Genomic DNA, 24907 nt, shown 5'->3' with positions numbered 1-24907 from the left:
AAATTGAGAAGTTGCTATGCCAGCCTTGTATGAAGCTCTCCAGGAGCCTTGTTTAATTTGCATGGGGCTCTATACCAATGGTTATAGTAATTCAAAAAGTTTTTGAGACTCTAATTAGTAGGTGATGCAGTTATTGGAGTCTACAAATGTTGTGAATATTGTCACTTATTTCACTCTTGATGTACAATTGAACGTAAATACAACTCTAATTGAAAGTACCAGTATTAATGAAAGGATCTTTATAACGTTTTCTGTTTCTATTCCTAGGTAACATGTCCCAGCCAAGGCCATGGTTGGGGCTTGATCACTTCAATAAAGCTCCAAAGAGAAGTCGCTATGCATACCTGGAAAAAGCGATCAAAATTCACAACTGACACCAATATCTGACTAGTCAGGATTGAGTGTCTTTAAAAAAAAGTTTAAAAAATTAAAAAGACAGTGTGTGCACCCATTCAACAACAGTAAAAATGAACTTTGGTACACGTGCACCTTGTCAGAAGTCTTCAGCGACAGGATTTGCTGCTGATGCTAATTTTATTTTGTTGAGGCTGTTCAGTTTGGCTTCTCTATCTATTGACTGCCTATTTTCCAGATGGAAAGACGATATGGTTTTACCTACTCAAAGGGCAATGCAGTTGGATGTGAATTCTTGCTTGTTTTAAAGATGAAAAGATGTGGCCGGAATATGGCAGCATAGCGAAGGAGCTGAGTAGTAAGGAAACAGCTAGTCATTTGCTAAATGGTTCTATGCCTTTAGAATAACCCACAGCAGATGGCATAGGATTCACATCTCTGGCTGGCTGCTAATTATAGGTGTTGTGAAACTTCTCGAACACTTAAGCAGCTAGCATGTTCATGTTTACAGTCATTTGGATAGTTTTTCTTTATTTAGGTAGTTTGGATGAATTCAGAATTTTTGTGAATTTGTAAACACCACCAACTTTCACAGCATTAATAAATGGTGTCTGTACTACATCTTGCACGTTGTTGGCACTTAATATTAAGGAGATGCATTTTTTTTTCTCCCAGCTGAATGTGGTCTTTGATTTGTTTTTTTAAACATGATCTGGGTTTTTGTTCATCCCATACTCTTTGTAGAACACCTTGGCAATAATAAATCAGTACTCATTGTATCCTGCCTGGTGCGAGTTTGTAGGTCTGGCTATGCTTGTTTTATTTTGATGCTATGGCCATTAGTACTTCCTAATGGTAACTGGCTGGAGTAGGTGGGGTTTACTGTGCTGCCTGTGGGAAACAGTTTTAAAACACAATGGTGGCTGGAAAGGGCAAAGTTGAAAAATCTGAATGTGTTCTATTTTGTCATGGTGAGATGTGAAAAATTATAACATGACAAACACAGCCTTTAGCACAGAGGGCATGCTCAATAACGTAAGTAGTAAGCTGTTGACTTTGTAAAAATTTTAAAAAATACAAAAAAAAATTGTATATTTAATGATGAACATGTACAATTTTAACACTCGAAGGAATAAATTCCCATGGCGGAGTCTGCAGGTAAAGTCACTGATGTTGATATTCATTGCGTGTAGTTTTATTTCAGACTGGTTTTTTTAAGCTAATTGCAGCAGCGTGTCTAGTTGAGTGCAGTAAAATAGAATCTGCAATTCACAACTTTTAATTTCTCTTCCCTCTTTATCTTTTTAATTCACGTAGCAGTGTATGAAATCTTTTCCTGTATATTCCCTTTTTGCTGGAAAATGTTGTATGTTGAATAAAATTTTCTATAAAAATTTTGTTGTATTTATTTGCTATGCGTACCCACAAAGAGAGATTATTTTGTTTGGCTAGTTTCGTTTTGGTTAAGTGTTTCAACCTGGAAAAATTTGTTCGGATAGGTTTGCAGATTTTCCTGTAATGCTAAATATTATAAAGTAGATTTAGACCAAAATATGGGCTCAAGCAGCATTTTATTTCTTAGATTATTTTGGTAATGGCATAGTGTCATGGATAGTAATATTTAGCAATGCTTAAAATGTTTTTCTACTTCTTCCTTAGCTGCTTGTGACTATTTGCCAAACTCGGCATTCATGGTAATCCTACTTACTGACTTAAACTGCTTATCTGTAACACCTGTACTTGCTTGCACAGTTCTCCTTGTATCAGTCACTTTTTTTCCAAACATCTGATTTAAATTTTGTTGAGGTTGTAGTATCTGTTCACAATCCTTTGGCAGTACTGTTATATGTTTGGATTGGTACTCAATCCTGAATTGTTGCTAATCTTGGACCATGGATAATCAGCATTTTTTGCATCTTTCATCTTGAGCTTTCCTTATTAACTCGAGCTATATATGTTTCAGTGTCTCGGTGTGTCCGAATGTTAGGGTTGCAAAGAACACTCAGTAGATAATGTGGTACAGTAGGCAAATTGTTGTTGAGATCAACCATTGGAGATAGCTGGCGTAAAGACTTTCCTGATTTGGGATGTTTTCATTTGTTCAGTATTTTAGTTGTCACCATCTAGTGCAGCATTGCCCCATTGAAACCATTTGTTTTGATTTAAGCTGTTCTAAAATGCCAAGTGAAAAATCATTAAGGACATAAAAAAAAAACAAAGAGATAAAAACAGCTTATATTTCCTCCCTCTCCTAACTACACTCAGTTCTGTTGAAGGGTCATGTGGACTCGAAACGTCAACTCTTCTCCACCAATGCTGCCAGACCTGCTGAGTTTTTCCAGGTAATTCTGTTTTTGTTTTTTATCATTAAAGACATGCCTGATGAAATGCAAGTTATGGAAAGATGGCTCAAATTTTGACTATGATTACTGCAGTAGATTAGGTGGCCTTTCATATTCCGTGAATAAGAGAAGGATAACTTTACTCCCTCGCATGTACAGTACGTGCAGTGAGGAATTGTCATTTTATAGGAAGCACTACAGATCCTAAAAGGAATCATTTTGATGTGGTTGCATCATGATGTTGATCCTGCAGTATGCTTTTTCTGTCACTTGGGCACATGCTATCATCTTCCACAAAAAGAAACTTTACACCATTTGGCTGTCTAGTTTTGATAGATTTTCTGGAAGGTTTCTCAAGGACAAAATCTGTTCATTAATTTGCCTGCCATTGATTGGTGGTTTTTTTTGGACCAGCAAACCTTCAACAATTCCCAGATTTCAGTGGCTTCAAAATTTTTATTGAATATTATGGGTCCTTTTACAGTAAGATGTTTACAATTTTGTTGCCTTCATCAGAAGATATGAATCATATTTCGGACTCCTGCAAAAAGGTTACGGTTCTATTTTAGTCACTTTCCCCTGATATATTATTTGCTTGGGACTGTAATAGAAAAGGGATCAACTGCAAAAGCATTTCCTTGAGAAACTTTGCAAGTGTTATACAGTAAAGAAAGTTGTAGGCGTTCATTCTTGATAGCTTGTTGTCCCCAAACGAGCAGGGGGCCTCTGACCCATTATCACCTTTTGAACTTCTGAAACCTTAAATAGTCACTTAAAGAAGGCAAGCAGGCATATTTAAATGCCATATCAAAGGCGGTATTTTATCAATGCAGCCAGAGAGAACACTTCAATGTTGAGATGTTTGGGCTGATTTCCATTCCTGTGGATTTCAAATGTCTTTTCAGCAAAGTAGACAATTGGCCATGGAACTCGGTGGACAACTTACATTAAGGAGTTTGTCTTGCATATATAATTCAAAATCAAGTTAAAAGAAAATTCTGGCATTGGAATTTTTATTTAGTGTAGGGTAGTGTGTTTTAATTGGATGGTGAAAGTAGTTGTGCATTGTAGATGATCAAAATTGCATCGGTTCATATTTGGGAACAAGTTTTTGAAGAAGTTCTAAAGTGAAAAATTAAGATGCTTAAAGGCTCTGCCACCAATAGTGGGGCGGGTGCAAAATCAGTCACTATCTGTGTGGGAGATGACAGAAGGGTGCAGAAAGCTGCAAAAATAATGGAGCAAAGCTATTGGAGGATTTTAAGATTTCAAGCCAGTTAGTAAGGATGGGCATGTGGGATAGAATGCAGCAACACACCTTTGCATGAGTTTGAGGACGGGCAAGCCTAGGACAAATTTTGGGTTCCTTTTTTGTCATTTCCAGGGTGGAGGTGAAAATAAGTATTCCTGGTAATGGATAAAATGTGGGTTTGAAATCCAGCGTGAGTCAAACAAGTTTTCCCACAGCAGGTGAAGAGTGTGATTGATTGATTGGTTTGGGGGGCAGGGTGCAGATGAAGTTGGTAGCATAGAAACAATATGTATGATGGCCAAAAATTATGGCTTTGGTTTTCCCAGTATTCAATTGAAGAATATTGTAGCATAGTTATGGTAGCAAGCATGCAGTGGAATGATGCGCAGGTGGTTAAAGGGTAAGGCAAACATACTTAAAGGTGGCTGGCCTCATGCCTGTAAATGATTGGTCATGGATTAATAGCATGTAGGGCAGGGAGGAGTTGTGTGGAGATAGAGAAGAAGCTTTATATGTTTGAACCATACCTGGTGAGAATGTTTGCCACCTTGTGTGATTGCATGGCTGAGCTTTTGAGATTAAGGACACAAAGATGCTGACTATCTGGAGAAACTTGAGCATTAGGAGATGGCGACTGAACCTCTGTGAATGTGGAAATCGAAGGGAGTTAGCAAGAGTCAATTGGCAGGTTACATGGTAACAGAGGTGTCATGGAAAGTGGAGTGCCAGAGGGAAAAGAGCTGATTGAGTAGTTTCCTTTAGTGCCCCAGGTGGATCGTGAGCTAGGTGGGCGGAAAGGGAAATGAAGTGGCCTTTCCAGTGATGGAGATGAGGGGGTTGTGGTATTGCTAAGGAGAGTTAATATGGAGAATGTAATTTGAATTAGCAAATGTGCCTACGGAGATTGTGCTAATTATGCAGAACATGGGAGCTATAAATTAGCAAGGCTGAACTTAATTGGAACTTTCTTGCATGTTATTTTAAAAATAAATTTTTTTTTTTCAAATATCCTGTTTGGAATTGAAACATTCTTGGGTTTTCATGATAAATCCAGCCAATGTGATCAAGGTTCCTCTTGATGTTGACCTTGCACTGAGCCTATAATGAATTTGTGGGTAAGCACAACTTCTTGTGCCCAAAATAAATGGGATATAATGTTATGATGGCAACTTTGAAATTGACATTAATGTAAATGAGTAATGGCACTTTTTGGCCAATATATGTGACTGCCTATTTAAACATGGATGTTTTAAGTGGTAAGGATTCTAATTACTTTGCACTTTATCCGGATCATGTTTGAAGAACCCCTTCTGCCATTGATGACCTGTTTGCAAAGTTTTCTGCCCAGTTAATTTGAATTAACTGCCATCTCATCTCATTCAATTTTTTCTGCTTTGATTTCAAACTGAACTCTAGATTATCCATTTCTGTTTACCCACACCTCCCCCCCCCCGCCCTTGCAATTTGGTGGTTTCAAATATTGGCATTGCTGTTCTGTCTTTTTAAACATTCATTCATGGGATGTGTTGCTGGCAAGGTTAATATTTATTGTCCAGGTGAGATGCCACCTCGGGCTGCTGCTATCCATGTGGTGTAGGTACACCTATGTTGCTGTTACAGAACAGGAAATGTGATATAGCTCCAAGTCAGGAAGATGTGTGAGTTGGAGAGGAACTCGCAGGTGTTGGTGTTCCCATGTGCCTGCTGCTCATGTTCTTGCAGATTTGAAAGGAACCTTGGCAAATTGCTGAAGTGCATCTTGTAGATAGTACGCAGTACAGTCACGATGTGCTTATGATGGAGGGAGTGAGTGTTTAAGGTGGTGAAGCAGGTGGCCATAGCCTAATCACTTCTATGAATGAAAAGCAGAAGGCGTTCCAGCATAGATCTCGGGCACACAACTACCCACATGACTACGTTCTGTTCTAGCCTTTACTCTTCCTGTAACAATTAGTACGTCACCTTGTCAAAATCTTCTGAAAATCCATATATGGTGTTTACTGCGTTCCCTTCGTATCTCGAGTTTCCTGGAAAAGAAGCCAATTAAAAATAGTCATGCATAAGCTTTGCTTAACTAATGCTTATTTCCTGGTTTTGTTCATGCTTTCAGTATCCATTAATTTTAAACCATATTGAGATGGCCAGATTATCCACATTTGAAGTAAGCCAATCTACCCTTTATTAATGGCTTATCCCTTTCCTGAAAATCAATGTTAAATTCTTCAAGTTCTTTAGCACATTGCCCATTTCCAGAATATGCTCCCTTCTGTAACTCCGCTCTGAGTCGCCAGGCTCATGGGTTAATTCAGGACTTTAGCATAAAAATCAAGGCTGACACTCCAGGTGTCGTCATCTCAGATGAGATGTTGAATAGGCTCCATCTGCCCCCTCAGGTGGACATCCCAGTCTCCATGGCACTATTTCATTGATCAGGGGAGTTATCCCCAGTCTCCTGGCTAATATATATCTCTCAATCAACATCACAAAAACATGGCCATTATCCCATTGCTGTTTGGGAAGCTTGCTGTGTGCAAATTAGCTGCTGTTTCCTACATTGCAACAGTATCTACACTTGAATAAGTAATTCATTGGCTGTTAAGTGCTTTGACACATCCTGTAGTCATGAAGATTGCTATGTAAATGCAAGTCTTTTATGTAGCCCTCGTTCCAGTTAAAGTTGATGTCATCAAAGACTCTGCCTGCATCTTAACTCTCAGTAAGTCCCCTTCCCCTATCACCCGTGTGCTTGTTCCCAGTGAAGCACTGCCTCAACTTTTAAAGTTCCTGTACTCATTTTTAAATCCCTCCATTGGCCTTGCCCACCTACTCTCCACTCCTGAGCATTGACTGACGGCAATCCAACACGTTAGTATCTGAGTAAATCCTGTCTGTGTGGAGTAATTTCAGTAATACCCCTGCCAGTATTCAATGCACAGTTGGTGTTAATTCATTCAAATGCAAATTGATTTATTTCAGAAAATAGCCTTTTTGTATGTAGTACATAAGTATTTTGAGGCATGGCAGGTGGTATGCGCATTCTTTGGAACAACGACTGACTGAATTTATAGTCCCTCAAGGCCGTCTCCACAGATTTCTTCTCAGTTGTGAGACTGGTAGATTGATTACTCAACAACTCCCATTATCACCCAACTTTTTGGCTGACACTTCTTATGTTTGAAAATGCATTTCTGCCATTCCTTGCTCTAGCACAAGACCCTTGGTGATGATGGTGTAGTGGTAATGTCACTGGACTGGTAAACCAGAGGCCAAAGCCAATGCCCTGGGATCATGGGTTTAAATCCCAACATGGCTGTTGATGGAATTTGAATTTATTTAATGAATAATTAATTAATTAAAATCTGGAATTTAAAGCTAGTCTTGATGATGGTGCCATGAAACTCCCATCAATTTTTGTTTAAAAACTCATCTGCTTCATTAATGTCTTTTTAGGGAAGGAAATCTGTCCTTGCGCCATGACTCCATGTGACTCCAGACCCCAGCAATGTGGCTGACTCTTAACTGCCCTCTGAAATCACCAAGTGAGCCACTCATTTCAAGAGCAATTAGGGATGGGCAACATATGCTGACCTTGCCAATGACGCCCATTTCCCATGAATATAAAAAAAGCTCCAAATGTAACTATCCCTTTGCCTACCCTTTTTACTTAAAACCCTTACTTATTTCTCTTAATATTGGTTGTTAGTCTTTTATCTCTCCTGTCTTTCAGCTTTTTGCATCCCTCATTTTTCTCAGTTTTTTGAGTTATCCTCATGTTATGCAGCTTTTGGCCACTTGGTAGCGTACTTGCTTTTTCCTTTCTTGTGTTTTTTTATTAGACACGATGTCTAAATGCGTAAGCAGAATGTCTGCTGTGAAAGCCATTGTTTTCAACATGCTATTTTGAACTGCATAAACAAATTGAAATTGTTTCATTTAATTGTCCAGGTATACACTGGTTTAAACGTGTGGGATATTTGTATATTTAGCTTATTTTTCTATACTACTCACCCACAATTGCATACACTGAAACCATTTTTCCTATTCCAGTAGCTGTCTGCTTTGTCATCAGGTGGAATTGTAACTCTTCAAAAGTGTTTACACAACATAGTGCATCTTAAGGTGGTGTGACAGGACGATTTCTGTAATAGCTCTTTTTAAAGAAAGTATAATTATTGCCTTTAAAATATTTCCTCATTCATCATAAATACCAGATTAATGTTTTACTAAATTATATTCAGATTTCTTTGGATGAAAGCATGACGCCAAATCATCTGGCGACCCAGGAGAGAAGGGCCTTGCATGTTCTGAGTTAGTGTTTCATGTATGGGCTCTTCCAAAATGCTGAACGTTTACTGTTTTAGTTTCAGCACTTTCGACGCCTCGTAAAATCTTAAACAGTAAAGGTATTTCTGCGGGTGAATTCTCAACAAACCATTAATCACCTATAAAGTTTGTGCAAGCTTTTTAAGGAACCATGATAAGGGTATCACGTTATTCCAAGGCTTGTTCAGCCAAACAGGTTTCTCTGTACATCCCCTGTTGATATTGTATAAAGTTTTATTTCTCCTTACTATGTTGGTCTATGACCTCAGCAATGGACCAAGATTTAAAAACCCAGGGATCTAAATATTTGAGCTGACTTCGCTGATAGCGGTGGGCTTTGTCATAATTGTGATGTTATTCATCACCAATGCTCTCACCACTAAGGCAATGCAACCAAATTCCAGAGTATTTACCAGGAAATATATTTATGCTGAGACAATTTCCAAGCTGATATGAATGTTTTATGTCAAATTACAACAGTAACTACACTTCAAAGTACTGTGTTGGCTATAAAGCACTTTTGAACATCCTGAGATTGTGAAAGGTGCTACATAAGTTCATCTTCATCAAGCTATGAGAATTGCTGCCCTAATTTAGATTATCATCATGCAGGGATGTGTAATGTTTTCCCAACACTCAATGTACTTTTATAGTTCTGGAGAAAGCCTGAGCAGACTCTTATATCTTACACCTCTAACAACACCAACAAAAAGATCCAATGTTAACTCATCAGTTAAGGGACAGAGGGAGCCTGAGAATTTAAAATCTTAGCTTTTTCAAAGAACTATGAAACTCCCAGCAGCACATGCTAGAGAAATGTGTTGCCATCCAAGCTCTCAGGTGGATGTAAATGAAACTGTGGCATTGTTTTAAAGAGCAGGGAGTTCTCCCAGGTGTGCTGGCCAAGATTTATTCCTCAGTCAATATTGCTAAAATGATTGTGGTCACTACCACATTACTGTTTGTGGGACTGCAAATTGCTCCATTGTAACGGTAAATGCTATATAAATGCCAGTTCTTTCTTTAGATAATGGTCACAGTCACATTCAGGAAAGATCAGTTCTGTTATGTATTTTTGAGACCCTTTAGAGCTACTTAGAAGGAAATCATAACTAAAGTACAATCTTGCAGAGAGTGCATATATAAGTAACTTGTGATCAGTGAAGTGTAAGGTTGAGGCGTAATACATGTATTTATGAAGTGTCATTCATATTTTGTACCTGAAAGTGCTTCACCCAACGAGTTAGCTTTTGAAGTGTAGTGATTTATGTAGGCAAATGAACAGAGCTACTAAACAATGCAGGGGAACTTTCCATCTGTGATGGGTTAGAATTTTGTGTTAAAACAAGAACTGACATTTGCATAGCACCATTACCTCAGGATCCACCTCTGCCTCCCAAAAGGCACAAAACAGCCCATGAAGTTATTTTGAAGTGTAGTCAATTCACACACAGCAAGGCCCCACAAACAACAGATCATGACCAGATCCGTAGTTTAGTGATGTGACTCCCTTGGCCCTGCATGTTTATTTCTCGAGTGCCACTCAACTTGCTTTAGAAATCGTTAATCATCTCTGGTCCCACCAGCCTCCGATGTAGCAAGTTCCAGGGAGAAACCCTCAGCCCTTCTTGTAAGTAGTGTCATGGAGTGAGTTACATCCACTGCAGGAGGGCAAACGGGATCTCGACTTATTCTGAAAGGTGGCACTTTTGATAGTGCAGCATGCCCTCAGTAATACACTAGAGTGTTATTCTGGGTTTGTACTTATCTGTTGTATGCTCAGTCCAATCAAAGGATAAAGCTACAATGGCAATGATTGATCTTGCCTGTGAAAGCGGTAGTGCAAAATCTCTCAACCTGTTACACCAAAAGAATTACTGGGCTTGAAAATTGTCTGATTGTATTCCTGGTGGAACTCCAAGAGAAATGGAATTAATAGATGGCAATGGCTGGAATCATGGCAGGAGACAAAATTTTTGTGCCACCAATTTCTCCTAATTGTAACCAAAGTTATGGAAAATCTAGGTTTCAAAGAATTGTTGCATCTAGTGCACATTTGGTCTGTGCCAAACTTCATTCTATACACATTTGTATGTCTAACTTAAAATAGCAATAAATTAAATTGACGGGACAGAGATGATACAAATCAAACCAAGAAAAGACAATGAGATTTTTTTTTTTGTAAAAATATACTTTATTCATAAAATATCTTCAATCACATTCCAAACCATTTCAAAAACAACATTACAAGGGTACAATCCAGGTTAAACTTTTACAAAATGTATCACCAGGTGCATCAGTACAAACAGTATTACAATCATTTACAGCCTTTCATTTTGATCTGTACAGCCCAAGGGGCTCTAAACAGTTCCCAGTCTCTCGGTGCGCTGTGGTAGAAAGGTCTTAGACAGCGACCCTTCCCCATTGCGCCTTTGCGGCAGCTGCCCCAAGCTTTAGTGCGTCCCTCAGCACGTAGTCCTGGACTTTGGATTGTGCCAGTCCGCAACAATCGGTCGGGGACAACTCTTTGTGCTGGAAGACCAACAAGTTTCGGGCAGACCAAAGCGCGTCTTTCACCGAGTTGATGATCCTCCAGCTGCAGTTGATGTTTGTCTCGGTGTGTGTCCCTGGGAACAGCCCGTAGAGCACAGAGTCCTGTGTCACAGAACTGCTCGGGATGAACCTCGACAGCAACCACTGCATCTCTCTCCAGACTTTCTTTGCAAAGGCACAATCCACAAGGAGGTGAACAACGGTCTCTTCCCCACCACAGCCACCTCGAGGGCAACTTGCAGAGGGGGTGAGCCTCCTGGCGTGTAGGAAGGATCTGACGGGGAGGGCCTTTCTCACCACCAGCCAAGCTACGTCTTGGTGCTTGTTGGAAAGTTCTGGCGATGAGGCATTCTGCCAAATGACTTTGACAGTCTGCTCGGGGAACCATCCCACAGGGTCCACCCTCTCCTTTTCCCTCAGGGCCTCTAGGACGTTACGTGCTGACCACTGCCTGATGGACTTGTGGTCAAAGGTGTTTTTCTGCATAAATTTTTCCACCAGGGACAGGTGGTACGGCACGGTCCAACTACTTGGAGCGTTCCGCGGCAGCGTGACCAGACCCATCCTTCGCAACACCGGGGACAGGTAGAACCTCAGCACGTAGTGACACTTGGTGTTTGCGTACTGAGGGTCTACGCACCGCTTGATGCAGCCACACACAAAGGTGGCCATCAGTATGAGGGCGATGTTGGGCACGTTTTTTCCCCCTTTATCTAGAGGCTTGTACATCGTGTCCCTGCGGACACGATCCATTTTCGACCTCCAGATAAAGCGGAAGATGGCTCGAGTGATCGCCATCGCGCAGGAGTCTGGAATGGGCCAGACCTGCGCCACGTACAGCAACAGCGAGAGTACCTCACACCTGATGACCAGGTTCTTTCCCGCAATGGAGAGGGAGCGTCGCTCCCACATGCCCAGTTTCCTTTTCACCATAGCCACTCGCTCCTTCCAGTTTCTAACGCATGCCCCGGTCCCTCCGAACCATATCCCCAGCACCTTCAGGCCATCAGCCCTGACAGTGAAGGGGACAAAGGATCGGTCAGCCCAGTTCCCAAAGAACATGGCCTCACTCTTCCCACGATTTACCTTGGCTCCCGAGGCCAGTTCGAACTGGTCGCAGATGTGCATCAGTCTGCGCACCGACAGCGGATCCGAGCAGAAGACGGCGACGTCGTCCATGTACAGGGAGGCTTTTACCTGAGTGCCTCCACTGCCTGGGATCGTCACTCCTCTTATGCCCGGATCCTTCCTGATGGACTCGGCAAAGGTTTCTATGCAACACACGAAAAGGACAGGCGAGAGAGGACAGCCCTGCCTGACTCCAGATTTGATCGGAAAGCTATCTGTTTCCCACCCATTGATTGAGACTGCGCTACTGATAGTGTAGAGCAGTTGGATCCAATTTCGAATTCCCTCCCCAAACCCCATTTTGGAGAGCACATCCCCCATGTAGGTGTGCGATATTCTGTCAAAGGCCTTCTCCTGATCCAAGCTGATGAGGCAGGTATCCACACCCCTGTCCTGTACATAGGCAATCGTATCCCTGAGCAGCGCCAGGCTGTCAGAGATCTTCCTGCCTGGCACAGAGCAGGTCTGGTCAGGGTGAATCACCAATTCCAGAGCGGATTTGACCCGATTGGCGATGACCTTGGACAGAATCTTATAGTCCACATTCAACAGTGAAATGGGTCGCCAATTTCTAATTTCCTCCCTTTCCCCCTTGTGCTTGTAGATGAGGGTGATGATGCCTTTCCTCATGGATTCTGACATACTACCGGCCAGGAGCATACTCTCGTACACTCCTAGCAGGTCTGGGCCGATCAAGTCCCACAGAGCCGAATACAACTCCGCCGGCAAGCCGTGGCTTCCGGGAGTTTTACTCTTCTCCAAGGACTCAAGGGCCTTAGTCAGTTCTTCAGGAGTTAGCGGTTTGTCCAGGCTCTCCCGCGTACTGTCGTCTAAGACCTCCGTGATAGAGGACAGGAAGGACTGGGAGGCCGTGCTGTCCGTGGGCTTCACGTCATACAATCCGGCATAAAAGGATTTGCTGATCCTCAGAATGTCGGACCGTGATGACTTTACTGAGCCGTCTTCTTCCTTCAGGCTGCTGATCACAGAGCGCTCTCTGTGTACCTTTTGGAAGAAGAAACGTGAGCACGTCTCATCCTGCTCCACGGAGTGGACTCTGGAACGGAAGATGATCTTGGAGGCCTCCGAGGCAAAGTGCGAGGCTTGCTGGCCCTTCACCTCTTGGAGCTCCTCCTTGACATCGACCCCCATCGACTGCAGCCGGAGCAGATTCTGCATCTTTTTCTGGAGTCGGGACATTTCCCTCTGTTCCTTTCTAGCTTTCTGGGTGCCTTTGAGGATGAAAAACCTCTTGATGCTTCCCTTGATCGCTTCCCACCAGTGTGTCCGGGACTCAAAGAGGGGTTTCACGGTTCTCCAACCTTTGTAATCCCTCTTGAGCTCCTCAATGTTCTCTGGGGTCAGCAGTTGCACATTTAGCTTCCATGTCCCCCTGCCCACCCTCAGGTCCTTCTCCAAGTGGCAGTCCGCCAGTAGGAGGCAGTGGTCAGAGAAGAACACCGGCTTGACCTCGGTGGATCTGACTGTGAATGCACGGGACACAAACAGGAAGTCTATCCTGGAACGAATGGACCCGTCTGGCCGCGACCAGGTGTATCTACGCTGCGCTCCGTCTGCAGGGTTGCTGAAGACGTCGTGCAGCTTGGCATCCTTAACTGTTTCCATCAGGGATCTGGACGTAGCGTCCAATCTGCTGCCGGCCCTGCCGGATCGTCCAGCCGCATCGATGATGCAGTTGAAGTCACCGCCCAGAATGACCGGCCTGGAGGTCGCCAGCAGCAGTGGGAGCTGCTGAAAAACCTCCAGCCGCTCAGCCCCTTGTGCCGGGCCATACACGTTAATTAACCGGAGTGGAGCGTTCTTGTACATTACGTCTGCTACGAGGAGTCGCCCGCCCACCACCTCCTTAACCTCGGAGACGGTGAAGTTGCCTCCCCGCAGCAGAATACCCAGGCCGGAGGAACGAGAGTTGTTTCCGCCCGACCAGATCGATGGCCCATGGGACCACCATCGTGACCATTGCCTGTAGGAGCTGAGGTGCGGTATCGCACACTCCTGCAGAAACAACAGGTCAGCTTTGACCTTGGCTAGGTAGTCCAAGGTCGCAACACATCGCGTAGTAGATTTAATGCTACGCACATTTATGGATACAATCTTTAAACCCATTTTAAAGCATTGAGATACTGTCAATGAAAAATTGCTAAAAGAAAGACGTATTTCTATAGCACTCTTCATGAACTCAGGATGTCCCTCAGCACTTGAAAGTCACTGTTGCAATGTAGGAAATAGAGCAGCCAATTTGCATACAGCAAGCTCCCACAAATAACAATGACCAGCTAATCTCTCTCTGATTTTTGAGGGATAAATATTGGGAGAACTATCTTTCTCGTCTGACACAGTGCCAAGGGATCACCCAAGCAGCTGGGGTCTTTGTTTAACATTTTATCTGAGATATGGCACCAGCCCTGACTGTGCCACACCCCTGCAGCGCTGCACTGGAGTATCAGACTGATTTTTGTGCTTAAGCCGTGGAGTGCGATCGGAACCCAGAACCTTGTGGTTCAGAGGCAAAAGTGCGACCAACTGAGCCACAGCTGACACCTTGATACTAAGGATATTTTAAAGCAATATGTTAAAACATAAGCAATATCTATCAATTTGAAAATGAAGAGCAGCTTCCAAATCTCAAAGTACTTATGGAATAATTTTGTTTCTCCTGTAAACTGAGGGCATGCTACTGGAGATAAGGTTGTGTGACATAACAGACAACAAAACATATCAAGAGAATCATTAAATTTATCAGTACCATAGCGTTCACAATGTTTAACATACGCTCACAATGTTTACTGCTGGGAGTCCCACAGTGTTCTCTTTTATAATTGGCAGTAATGACATTCTAATTTAATTGGTAAGCTTGCTTTTTGGTGTTATGTTTTAAATGTGTTTATTTAACTGGACTACTCATTCATGTATTATTAAAATGGTGCCCTAAAATGGGCACTTGTTACATTGATACTTGTTTAGGGAAAACTCAGTGGCACTCTTCTGGGTCCAATTAAAACAGGTCCTCTTCCAGAAGACTGGGAAACTCCAGCACCATCACTCTCAGGTGAAAAGCTTCAATAAAGAATCAGGCGCCCATTCCCACCATGTATCTGTGTCCATAACCCTCAAATGCTTAGTGCTTACCAGGCACAGTTGCGGGTGGCACCAGTATTTGGCATTTGCGAGTTCTGTCTCTTCCTCTGCTCCTGTGTATCAGTGGACGATCACTAAGAATGAAAAAATGTCAAGAAAGCTGCTTTTGAAATAGTGGACCTGTGCTACATGAAGGGAACACATTTCTTTTTCCAAATGTTAACGGTTAAGGAAGATGAGATTTTGCAGGGGTTTCCCACTATAAATTTAGTGAATGACCAGCAAAGCCATGGTAAATGGGCATCATTAATCATTTTTAGCCAAGGTATTTCTGCTGGTCTCCTGCTGGAGCTGCAGTAGGAAAGTTGGAGAAAGCCCACAGATTTTTTTGGGCCATTTCATGTATTTTCCAGGAACCATGACTTTTACTGAACAAATTTGTCACTTCTTTAGAAATACACTGAGCAGAAATATGCACCACCACAATCTTCAAATCATGTAGTGAGCAACACCACAGATGACTTGCCCAATGCATTTTCAACCTCTTTAAAGGTCATGTCATAAACCCTACATCATGTATTTTACTTATGTATATATATAGCACTGTTCCCAAGTTATCAGTATGCATTAAAGGTGCTAGGTAAAATGTATGCAGCAAAATGCCAGATTGTACCATTTTATATTATCCTGCATCTAGAAAGGGTATTGAAATCATCAGTTTATATTTTTCATTTGTGACAGTCTCTTGCAAAACTATCTCTATGGAGATGCTATCCTCTATGTTCATTTCAATTAGAAAATTAATAAAGGGGATTATTATTTGATAGACTAATCATCTTTAAGGGAAGATTCTAGTACAATAGGATGTAATGTAAAAACAGAAAATGTCAATGCTTCTGTAAAGCGCAAAGACAAATTCATGTTTTTAAGCGCAAGATCCTTTCTCTGAAATGATAATTTAAAGAAAATATATTCGACTCCCTGATTTGAAAGAGTTTTTAAAGTCACAATCAATTGGGGAAAGCTTTCCTTTAGTCTGATTGAAGGGTTTCAAAGTGTACAGATGGGGAAAAAAAAGTCATCAAAAGAGAGAGGTTCTTATCCATTGTTCTAAAGATTTGTTTTAGCAGTGCTGGGAGCAGTTGCAGTTGTGGCTTGTTCCACCTCAGCTCTGGAATATGTGATGTATGGGTGCTGACTGGGGTGATACAATAGTACAGAATGGACCTCAAACAAACAATCGGTCTTAGCGCATGTTTTGGCCACCAGGCCTGGATGTCTTGACTTTGCCTATACCAATATGGCAGGTGGTGCACTACCTATACCAATATGGCAGGTGGTGCACTACAACTTGTAATGTACACAAGCATCCTGACCATCATGTTGGAAGTTGAGGGGGAAGGGGGGGATGCCCAGGGAATGTGTGACATGTATCAGTGAGGGTGGCGATTTACCTTTTTTTAATTTAAGAAGAAGGGTCAATAAACCTATCTTGTTGCTTGATTTAAATTCGGAAAACCTGTCTGATTAATTCTTTATAATCTGAAAGCATAAATAGTGTGACTCCAGTATTAGAACTGCGCATACTTGCCAAATTCACAACTAATCCTGTTAACAGCTGGACCTAGAGTGGTAAATTAGGGGAGTCCATTTTTAATCCTCACGTGGTCATAGCAGTATGCAATAAGCACATTTTGTTAATGAGGGAGTCATCTGTAAGCCAGTCATAGCAGCTGCAAAGCCAAAAGATGGAGACTTCTCTGTATAAGCAGATGGTTATAAAACAAAGCATTAGAGTTCTTAGGATTATCCTCTCATTCATGGCAATAGCTCATCCTCCTTGTTCTGGCCTAAGATTTTTTAAAAAGGGAACTTTTAGTTTCCTTGTATTCGTGTCTATCTTGTCATGACAGAGGACCATAGCCCGAATTGCTTACAGACATATTGAACTTTTAAGTAAGAAATGTGTTTGGGGGAAAAAAAAAAGCAAAAGCTGGCTGAGACTGTGAAGTAGCCACTTGCTGAAAAATTCCTATGTGGGTTGCACTCGACCAATGGGTCCTAGAACAGAATGTCACACCTAAAAAGGCGTCAAGGCCTACTTGAGATAGACATTTCAAAGGAAAAGATGCAATATAAAAACTAACTGTAGCCTCCTGTGGTTGTGGGGATAATGAAGGCTGATTACCATCTTAGCAGAGACTATCTCCTGTGAGTTATGTCCCAGACTGTGGACAACAGATCTGGGCAAAATACTTTTGTTTATTTCCCTTCCAGGAATACACAAGGAAAGGGTTTAAAAAGCCAACTGCAGTGCTAGTTTTGGTGTTCCAGGCCTGGTGCGCGAGCGTGTGCTGTGAAGCTCACAGCTGAAGAACAGCAACTAGCCGCTCCTGCGTTTGCAGGTTAAAAAGAAAAGTCCTCTCTGCTGGATGCAAGTCACAAGTCAACAAAGCCACAGTTGAAAAGAAAGCAGGACAACTCCTTTCACCTAACCTGCAGAACCAAGAATCTCCAACCCCTCAACTGCCCAAAGTCAGCTCTACCGGAATCATCCAACTTAACGGCTGCAACATTTCATCATCATCTCCTCATGGACCAGCCAAAGACTGATTTGTATATCTTTTAAACTTTTATTTCTTGACACTCTTCTCATTTCTAACCTGTGTTGCATTTTTTATTTTTTTCGCACATTTTAGTAACTAATAAACTTATTCTTTCTTTAACTCAAGAAAGCCTGGTTAAATTGGCTGCTCTTAAAACATAAATACATTTGGGCTGGGAAAAGGTATGCACAAGGCAAGGGACCCTTTGTAAAGCAACCCGAGGAGGTTGAATAAAGAAGGGGAGCCAGTTCATCCCTCCTCACCCCGGAGCATCACAAGTTGGGGTACCTCATCTGGAATCATAACAAATTGAGGGACCGGTCTAACAACTCAGATAATTTCTTGGCAATAGATTGCAAGAACCATGTTGGCAGGTAATGCAGAGGCAGCAATGCCCACCCTTTTGAGTTTGATGTTTTATAATATTTAGAATGATCGTAAAGTAAATATAGCAAAGCGTCAGGAGGTCTACAAAATGATTCTATTTCTCGAAGGGGTGTGGGGACACAGAAATGATCAACTCATTCCATGAATTCTTTTTCCTCTTCCCGGTATGTTTTATCTGGAGTAGAATTCAAACTTGGTTCTTAGACAAGATACTAAATTCATCTCCTCTCTGGTTGTAAAGAGCTGCCTCAATGGTTTGAAAAAGCTATGCGGTTCAAAAAGGAATTAAGCAAACCAGGGTCTTATATTCTGACAGGTTAGGTACATATTTCAAGGGGAAAATAACATAATTGTATCTGCTGGATGTGTTGTGGATGACTTCAAAGGCTATGTAAATGATATTTTTTCATGTAGAAATTTTGTGCTCATTTTAGGAAGGTCAGACACTGGAGTGACATCAGCTTGGCATACTATTTCACTTAGGAGAGTAATAGTAAATTGTATTTTTAGAAAACAACCCTCTCACATCTGATGCTCATATGTTCAGCATTCCAGCAGTAAACTTCAATAATGCAGCAGAATTTGATGTGATGTTACTGAGCTGAAAAACTTTATTTCAAGATGTTAAGTGGCATTGTACAAATGGGGAGACAATGGCATAGTGGTAATGTTACTGGACTAGTAATCCTGAGACCCAGGGTAATGCTCTGGGGACCTGGGTTCAAATCCTGGCACAGCACATTGGTGGAATTTGAATACAATAAAAATCTGGAACTAGCTGCCTGATGCTGACCATGGAGCCATTGTCGACTCTTGGTTCACCATTCACTCTTGGCCCTTAGGGTAGGAAACCTGCTGTCCCACAGCAATGTGGTTGACTTTTAAATTCCCTCTGAAATGGCCTGGCAAGCTTAGCTGTATCAAACTCCATTGTATCAAACCGCTACAAAGGAATGAAACCAGATGGACCACCCGGCATCGACCTAGGCACCGGAAACGACAATGGCAAACTTAGCGCTGTTGACCCTGCAAAGCCCTCCTTGCTAACATCTAGGGGGGTAGTGCCAAAATTGGGAGAGCTGTCTCATAGACTAGTCAAGCAACAGCCTGACATAGTCATACTCACGGAATCATATCGTACAGAAAATGTCCCAGACACCACTAGCACCATTCACATCACAGTGATATGCAGTCGGGAGGGAATCACTCAGGGAGTCCTTAACATCGATTCCAGATCCCATGATGTTTCATGACATCAGGTCAAACATGGGCAAGGAAACCTGCTACTGATTAGCATGTACCACCCTCCCTCAGCTGATGAATCAGTGCTCTTTCACGTTGAACACCACTTGGAGGAAGCACTGAGGGTGGCAAGGGCTCAGAATGTACTCTGGGTGGGGGACTTCAATGCCCATCACCAAGACTGGCTCGGTAGCACCACTACTGACCGAGTCCTAAATGACATAGCTGCTAGACTGGGTCTGTAGCAGGGAGAAATACTTGACCTCATGCTCACCAACCTGCCTGCTGCACTTGCATCTGTCCATGACAGTATTGGTAGAAGTGACCACCACACAGTCATTGTGGAGACGAAGTCCCGTCTTCACGTTGAGGATATCCTCCATAGTGTTGTGTGACACTATTGCTGTGCTAAATGGGAGAGATTTTGACCAGACCTAGCAACTCGAGACTGGGCACCCATGAGGCGCTGTGGGCCATCAGCAGCAGCAGAATTGTACTCGAACACAATCTGTAACCTCATGGCCCAGCATATACCCCACTCTACCATTACCATCAAGTCAGGGAATTTACACTGGTTCAATGAAGAGTGCAGGAGGGCATAGCAGGAGCAGCAGCAGGTACACCTAAAAGTGAGGTGTTAACCTAGTGAAGCTATAACTCAGGACTATTTGCATGCCAAACAGCATAAGCAGCTAGTGATAGAGCTAAGCGATCCCACAACCAACGGATCAGATCTAAGCTCTGCAGTCCTGCCACATCCAGTCGTGAATGGTAACAAAACTGGAGTCAATGGGAATCAGGGAAAACTCTCCACTGGTTGGAGTCATACCTAGTACAAAGGAAGATGGTTGTGGTTGTTGGAGGTCAATCATCTCAGCTCCAGGACATCACTGCAGGAGTTCCTCAGGGTATTGTCTTCCGCCCAAACATCATCAGCTGCTTCATCAATTCCTTCCTTCCATCACAAGGTCAGAGTTGGGATATTCGCGACTCCTCAGATACTGAAGCAGCCCATCTCCAAACGCAGCAAAACCTGGACAATATCCAGGTTTGGGCTGACAAGTGACAAGTAACACTCGTGCCACACAAGTGCCAGGCAATGACCATCTCCAACAACAGAGAATCTAACCATCACCCCTTGATGTTCAATGGAATTAACATCACTGAACCCCCACTGTCAACATCCTGGGGGTTACAATTGACCAGAAACTGAACTGAACTAGCCATATGAATACTGTGGCTACAAGAGCAAGTCAGAGGCTAGGAATCCTGTGATGTGTAACTGACCTCCTGCCTCCCCAAAGCCTGTCCACCATCTACAAGGCACAAGTCAGGAGTGTGATGGGATACTCCCCACTTGCCTGGGTGAGTGCAGCTCCCACAACACTCAAGACACCATCCAGGACAAAGCAGCCCATTTGATTGGCACCCCATCCACAAACGTTCACTCCCTCCACCACCAACACACAGTAGCAGCAGTGTGTAACATCTATAAGATGCACTGCAGGAATTCACCAAGGCTCCTTAGTCAGCACCTTCCAAACCTACAACCATTGCCATCTAGAAGGACAAGGGCAGCAGATAGATGGGAACACCACCGCCTGGAAGTTCCCCTCCAAGTCACTCACCATCCTGACTTGGAAATATATCACCGTTTCTTTGCTGTCGCTGGGTCAAAATCTAGGAACTCCCTTCCTAACAGCACTGTGGGTGTACCTACCCCACATGGACTGCAGCGTTTCAAGAAGGCAGCTCACCACCACCTTCTCAAGAGCAATTAGGGATGGGCAATAAATGCTGACTGAGCCAGTGAAACCCACAACCAGTGAATTAATTTTTTAAAAAGCCTGCGAAATCGGGACAAAGCACACCAACTGCCATCCTGAGATGCTATTGGTTTGGCAGGAAAACCCGACGCAAGTGGTCAGAATGCCCAGCAGGGGGAGCTGAGTGCCACAACTGTGGGACATTAGGACATTTTAAAATAGCCTGCAGATCCAAAATTTTTATAGCTTATAGGAAAAAAGAAATAACAATGAAACCCAAGTAAAATCCAGGAAGTGAAAGAGCCACAGAAAAAAACAAATAATCTTAAAAGTTAACAAAACAGAAAGCATTAAATTAGAAATTGATTGTCACCCCACAGAATTCAATCTAGATACTGGGGCAGGTGTTTCGGTGTTATCTGATGAAGTAAAATGGCTGAAAAATATCACATTACAGCCATCCTCCATCCAGTTGCAAGGTCCAGGAGGGACTGCAATAAAAGTGATAGGCCAACACTTGGCAAGGTTAAGATATAAGGATAAAGAAATTGTGGAAACCTCTGTATGTGATAAAGAGCTAGGAGTCATCATTCCTGAGCAGAAAGGCATTTTTCAGCTGAGACTCATTTACAATGTTGATGAAGCTGCTGATGAGCAGTGTAGTGAGGTATTCGGGAATGAATTTCCATCCCTATTTTCAGGCTTAGGAAAGCTGAAAACAGAATATTAAACATAACCCTAAGGGCAGATACTAAGCCTATGTGTCCCTTCACAGTGGGGAAGGTCCCTCATCCACCCTTAGACAAAGTCAAGAGCAAGATTGAACACATGTTACAACAAGGGGTCACCTCTCCAGTAACCATACCGATGAAGTGGTGTTCTGGGATGGTCACAGTACCAATGTCTAATGGTTCAATTAGAATCTGTGTAGACTCGACTCAGTTAAACAAGTCAGTGGAGAGCAAGATCTACCCAATGGCATCAGCGGATAAAAGCCTCACCAGTTGGAATTAGTTGTTAAATATCAAGAGTATGCTGTAGGACAAAACCAATTTCATAGGCATGGGTTTGCCACAAACTCTCTAAACATTCTATCTGATCAGTGAATAAATAACTCTGAAAATCATGGTGTGATTTTTCACGATTGACAGTAAGATGTCTGCTATGCTGAGAGGCTTTGGCTGTGAAATCCCTTGGGCCAGCCTCTGGTCTCTCGCTGTAACTCCTGCACTGGACCAAGAGAAACCCCAGAGATAACGGTGCGAGCGGCAGTGCTCAGATAGGAACTCCATTTGGCCACCGTGGGTCCATACTTCTTGACACGCTGTTTGATCCTCAATCTTGAAAGTTCAAATCGACTCCTGGCATTCACAGTCTTTCTGGGGTAGGGTGGGCGGTTGTGCTAGTGGAAGGGTTATGGGGCGATGGTGGGGGTGGGCAGGTTGGTGGGGGTTGGGGTGGGGGCGAGGCTGTGGGGGATGCTGGGGTCAGGAGTAGTATACTTCCAGATTCCCATTACAGCCATTCTGGTTGTGTTGGCTGCATGTAGAATGATCAGTGTGCACACACAGCAAAGCATCAGGAAGTCCGAAAAATGATTCTACATCGCAGATTTGAAGAAGTTCTGATTTCGCTTCTGCCATTTAATCTTGTCCTGCCTGTTATGATGGGAGACTAATGATAGTTCTGTAATAATAATGTGCTACAAACAACGAGGCTCAGTATTAATATTTTGTTTGAGATGAAAGCACACTGTACAAAAGTATGTATTAATATTTTTGATGAAATTTCACTGGCCACTATTTTAATGAGGTAGTTAATCTGCTTATTTAAAATAAATAGGGCTAATGACTTTGCATGAATTCTTTGTACATGGCGCAATCTGATTTAAAAATTTGCAATCCTGAAGTAAAATCATTGAAATGTGCCTCCAGCCCAATCCTCCCAGGACGAGTCCTGACCCATTTTTTTGTTACTGAGTTCAAACTCAGTGCTCGACAGTAGAAAAAGGAATGTATTGTGAATGAGTACAGCCAGATCACATACTACGCTGGTAGGAATCTCAATAGTATGAAACAACTGTTTTAAGCTGCTGAGCAAAGCAAATTAAATATAATAAATTGCTTCTGTTCATGTACAATAACATCTTACATTACTATCAGGAAAATAGCCTTGGTGGAGAAACTATCCATCACATGATATTAACACAGTGAACAATAATGGTCTGACAGATGGTTGCACGTATCTCTGGAGCTGCCATCACATGACCACCAACTCCCCAGCCATTTGTTACAATCACCGTAGAAACCAATAGATTTTAAAAAGAGATTCGAGCTTCCAGCGATTGGCTGAAAGAATCACATGACATGATTTCAAGTTTTAAGCCTTTTACTGTCCAAACAAACTAGAAGCAACATTGACTAAACATTATTTCAGCAGACAAATTATACTCTAAACTACAGAAAAGACCCCCTATTTAAAATTTAAAACAGCCAAAAATCATCCCCACTCTCATACTTTACTCTGTCCTTTAAGTGAACGTTTCATTCTCCAGGGACCAGTCCAAAGCTATTCCCAACTCCTCTTTGCTTTTCCAGCTTGATATCTTCTGCTCCCCCAAACTGACTTTCATGATGAAGGACGGATTGAAGATCTCTCCTTCTAGCCAAAGCTAGGTGAATCTTCCAGCTTCATTTAAGCACTCACAAAATGGTTTCTTTCATCTGAGCACTAGCTCGCACCCACAGTACGTGTGGTGAACAATAGAGACTTACTACCCCCAGCTCCCTGCTCATTTTCTCTCAGATTCCTGAAAACTTCCTGTGTTTGTGAGGTGCCGTGATATGTCCAGAAAACCTACAATGGCTTCCTATGGACTTTTACCTTCTCAAAGATCATCTCCATGACAATGTGAATTACATGGGCCTTGTATCCAGGTAGAAAGGCTAATTAACTATCCTCCAAATCTCTCAACTTCATTCTATCTTGAAATTAAACAAACAGTTTAAAGTATAACTGTCAATAAAAGTTGACATTCCTAACACAGCCCTGGGACTTGGAGACCAACAATCTGTCTACATCAGCCCAGTGGCTCTCATCATTGTTTACAGATGTGAATATCTCTCCCATTCTTCCCATTAAGATAGTCTGGGTACCACTTTAACCTTTAACAACCAAGCAGCCCAAGCTTGTTGTCAGGTAGGAGTCAGTGCAGGTCACATGGTCCCCTTCATTCCACCATTTTACCCTCAATTAAAGAGACAGTCCCACAACATAACAATCTTACAAATTGCATTTATGTAACACTTTATTTTCCATCTCCAATATTTTTATGTCTAATAAACAAAAGGGTTTAAAAATTTTCTTTTTAAAAACCCACACAATTGTTTTCGCCTGAGCTGTTCACAGCCGTCACTAGGAGATTCATCTTTAATTCTGGGAGGCAACAGGGCAAGCCTGGAGGGTTGGCAACCTACTTCGGAGACCATCTCTCCAGCCCCCAACAGTAACAAAATCCCTTCAGGCAGAATGGGAAAGACCAATGCAGCTCTGATTCTGAAAGGCAAGGGGAGACTGCCCCTGACTCCACTTTAATCGCACCATTTGGCCACTGAACATGTAGGTTAAATTCCCATCTTCAGACCATGCAAGTTAGCCTCCAGGAATAAACCACAGTGGTTTCCTGTCATGGAAAATCCTAGCCTGAGCAACACTCTAACATTGCCATGACCCTGACTGGTTCCAGGAGGGAGACAATCCCACACCTTTACCAGTTTTTTTTTTGCGGGAAAAGAGTAATGCAAAAAACGTATTTAGGTTTGAACGATGCCCACGTATGAGGCTGAAGAAATCTAA

General features: G+C 42.5%; 1 protein-coding gene across 4 annotated transcripts in view; it reads left to right on the top strand.

Moving 5' to 3' along the window:
* usp7 (ubiquitin specific peptidase 7 (herpes virus-associated)) overlaps positions 1-1748 on the top strand; it is an 85845-nt gene extending 84097 nt beyond the window's left edge. For all 4 annotated transcript variants that reach the window (XM_078559021.1, XM_078559022.1, XM_078559020.1 and 1 more), the window contains one exon: positions 268-1748. In XM_078559021.1, the coding sequence (XP_078415147.1) occupies positions 268-374 (107 nt within the window). In that variant the 3' untranslated portion in view covers positions 375-1748. The remainder of the gene's footprint in view (positions 1-267) is intronic.
* The last annotated feature ends 23159 nt before the right edge of the window (positions 1749-24907 follow it).

This window comes from Cetorhinus maximus, chromosome 15, assembly GCF_964194155.1.
Source record: "Cetorhinus maximus chromosome 15, sCetMax3.hap1.1, whole genome shotgun sequence".
NCBI lineage: Eukaryota > Metazoa > Chordata > Chondrichthyes > Lamniformes > Cetorhinidae > Cetorhinus > Cetorhinus maximus.
This window is presented reverse-complemented; position numbering and strand designations above follow the sequence as displayed.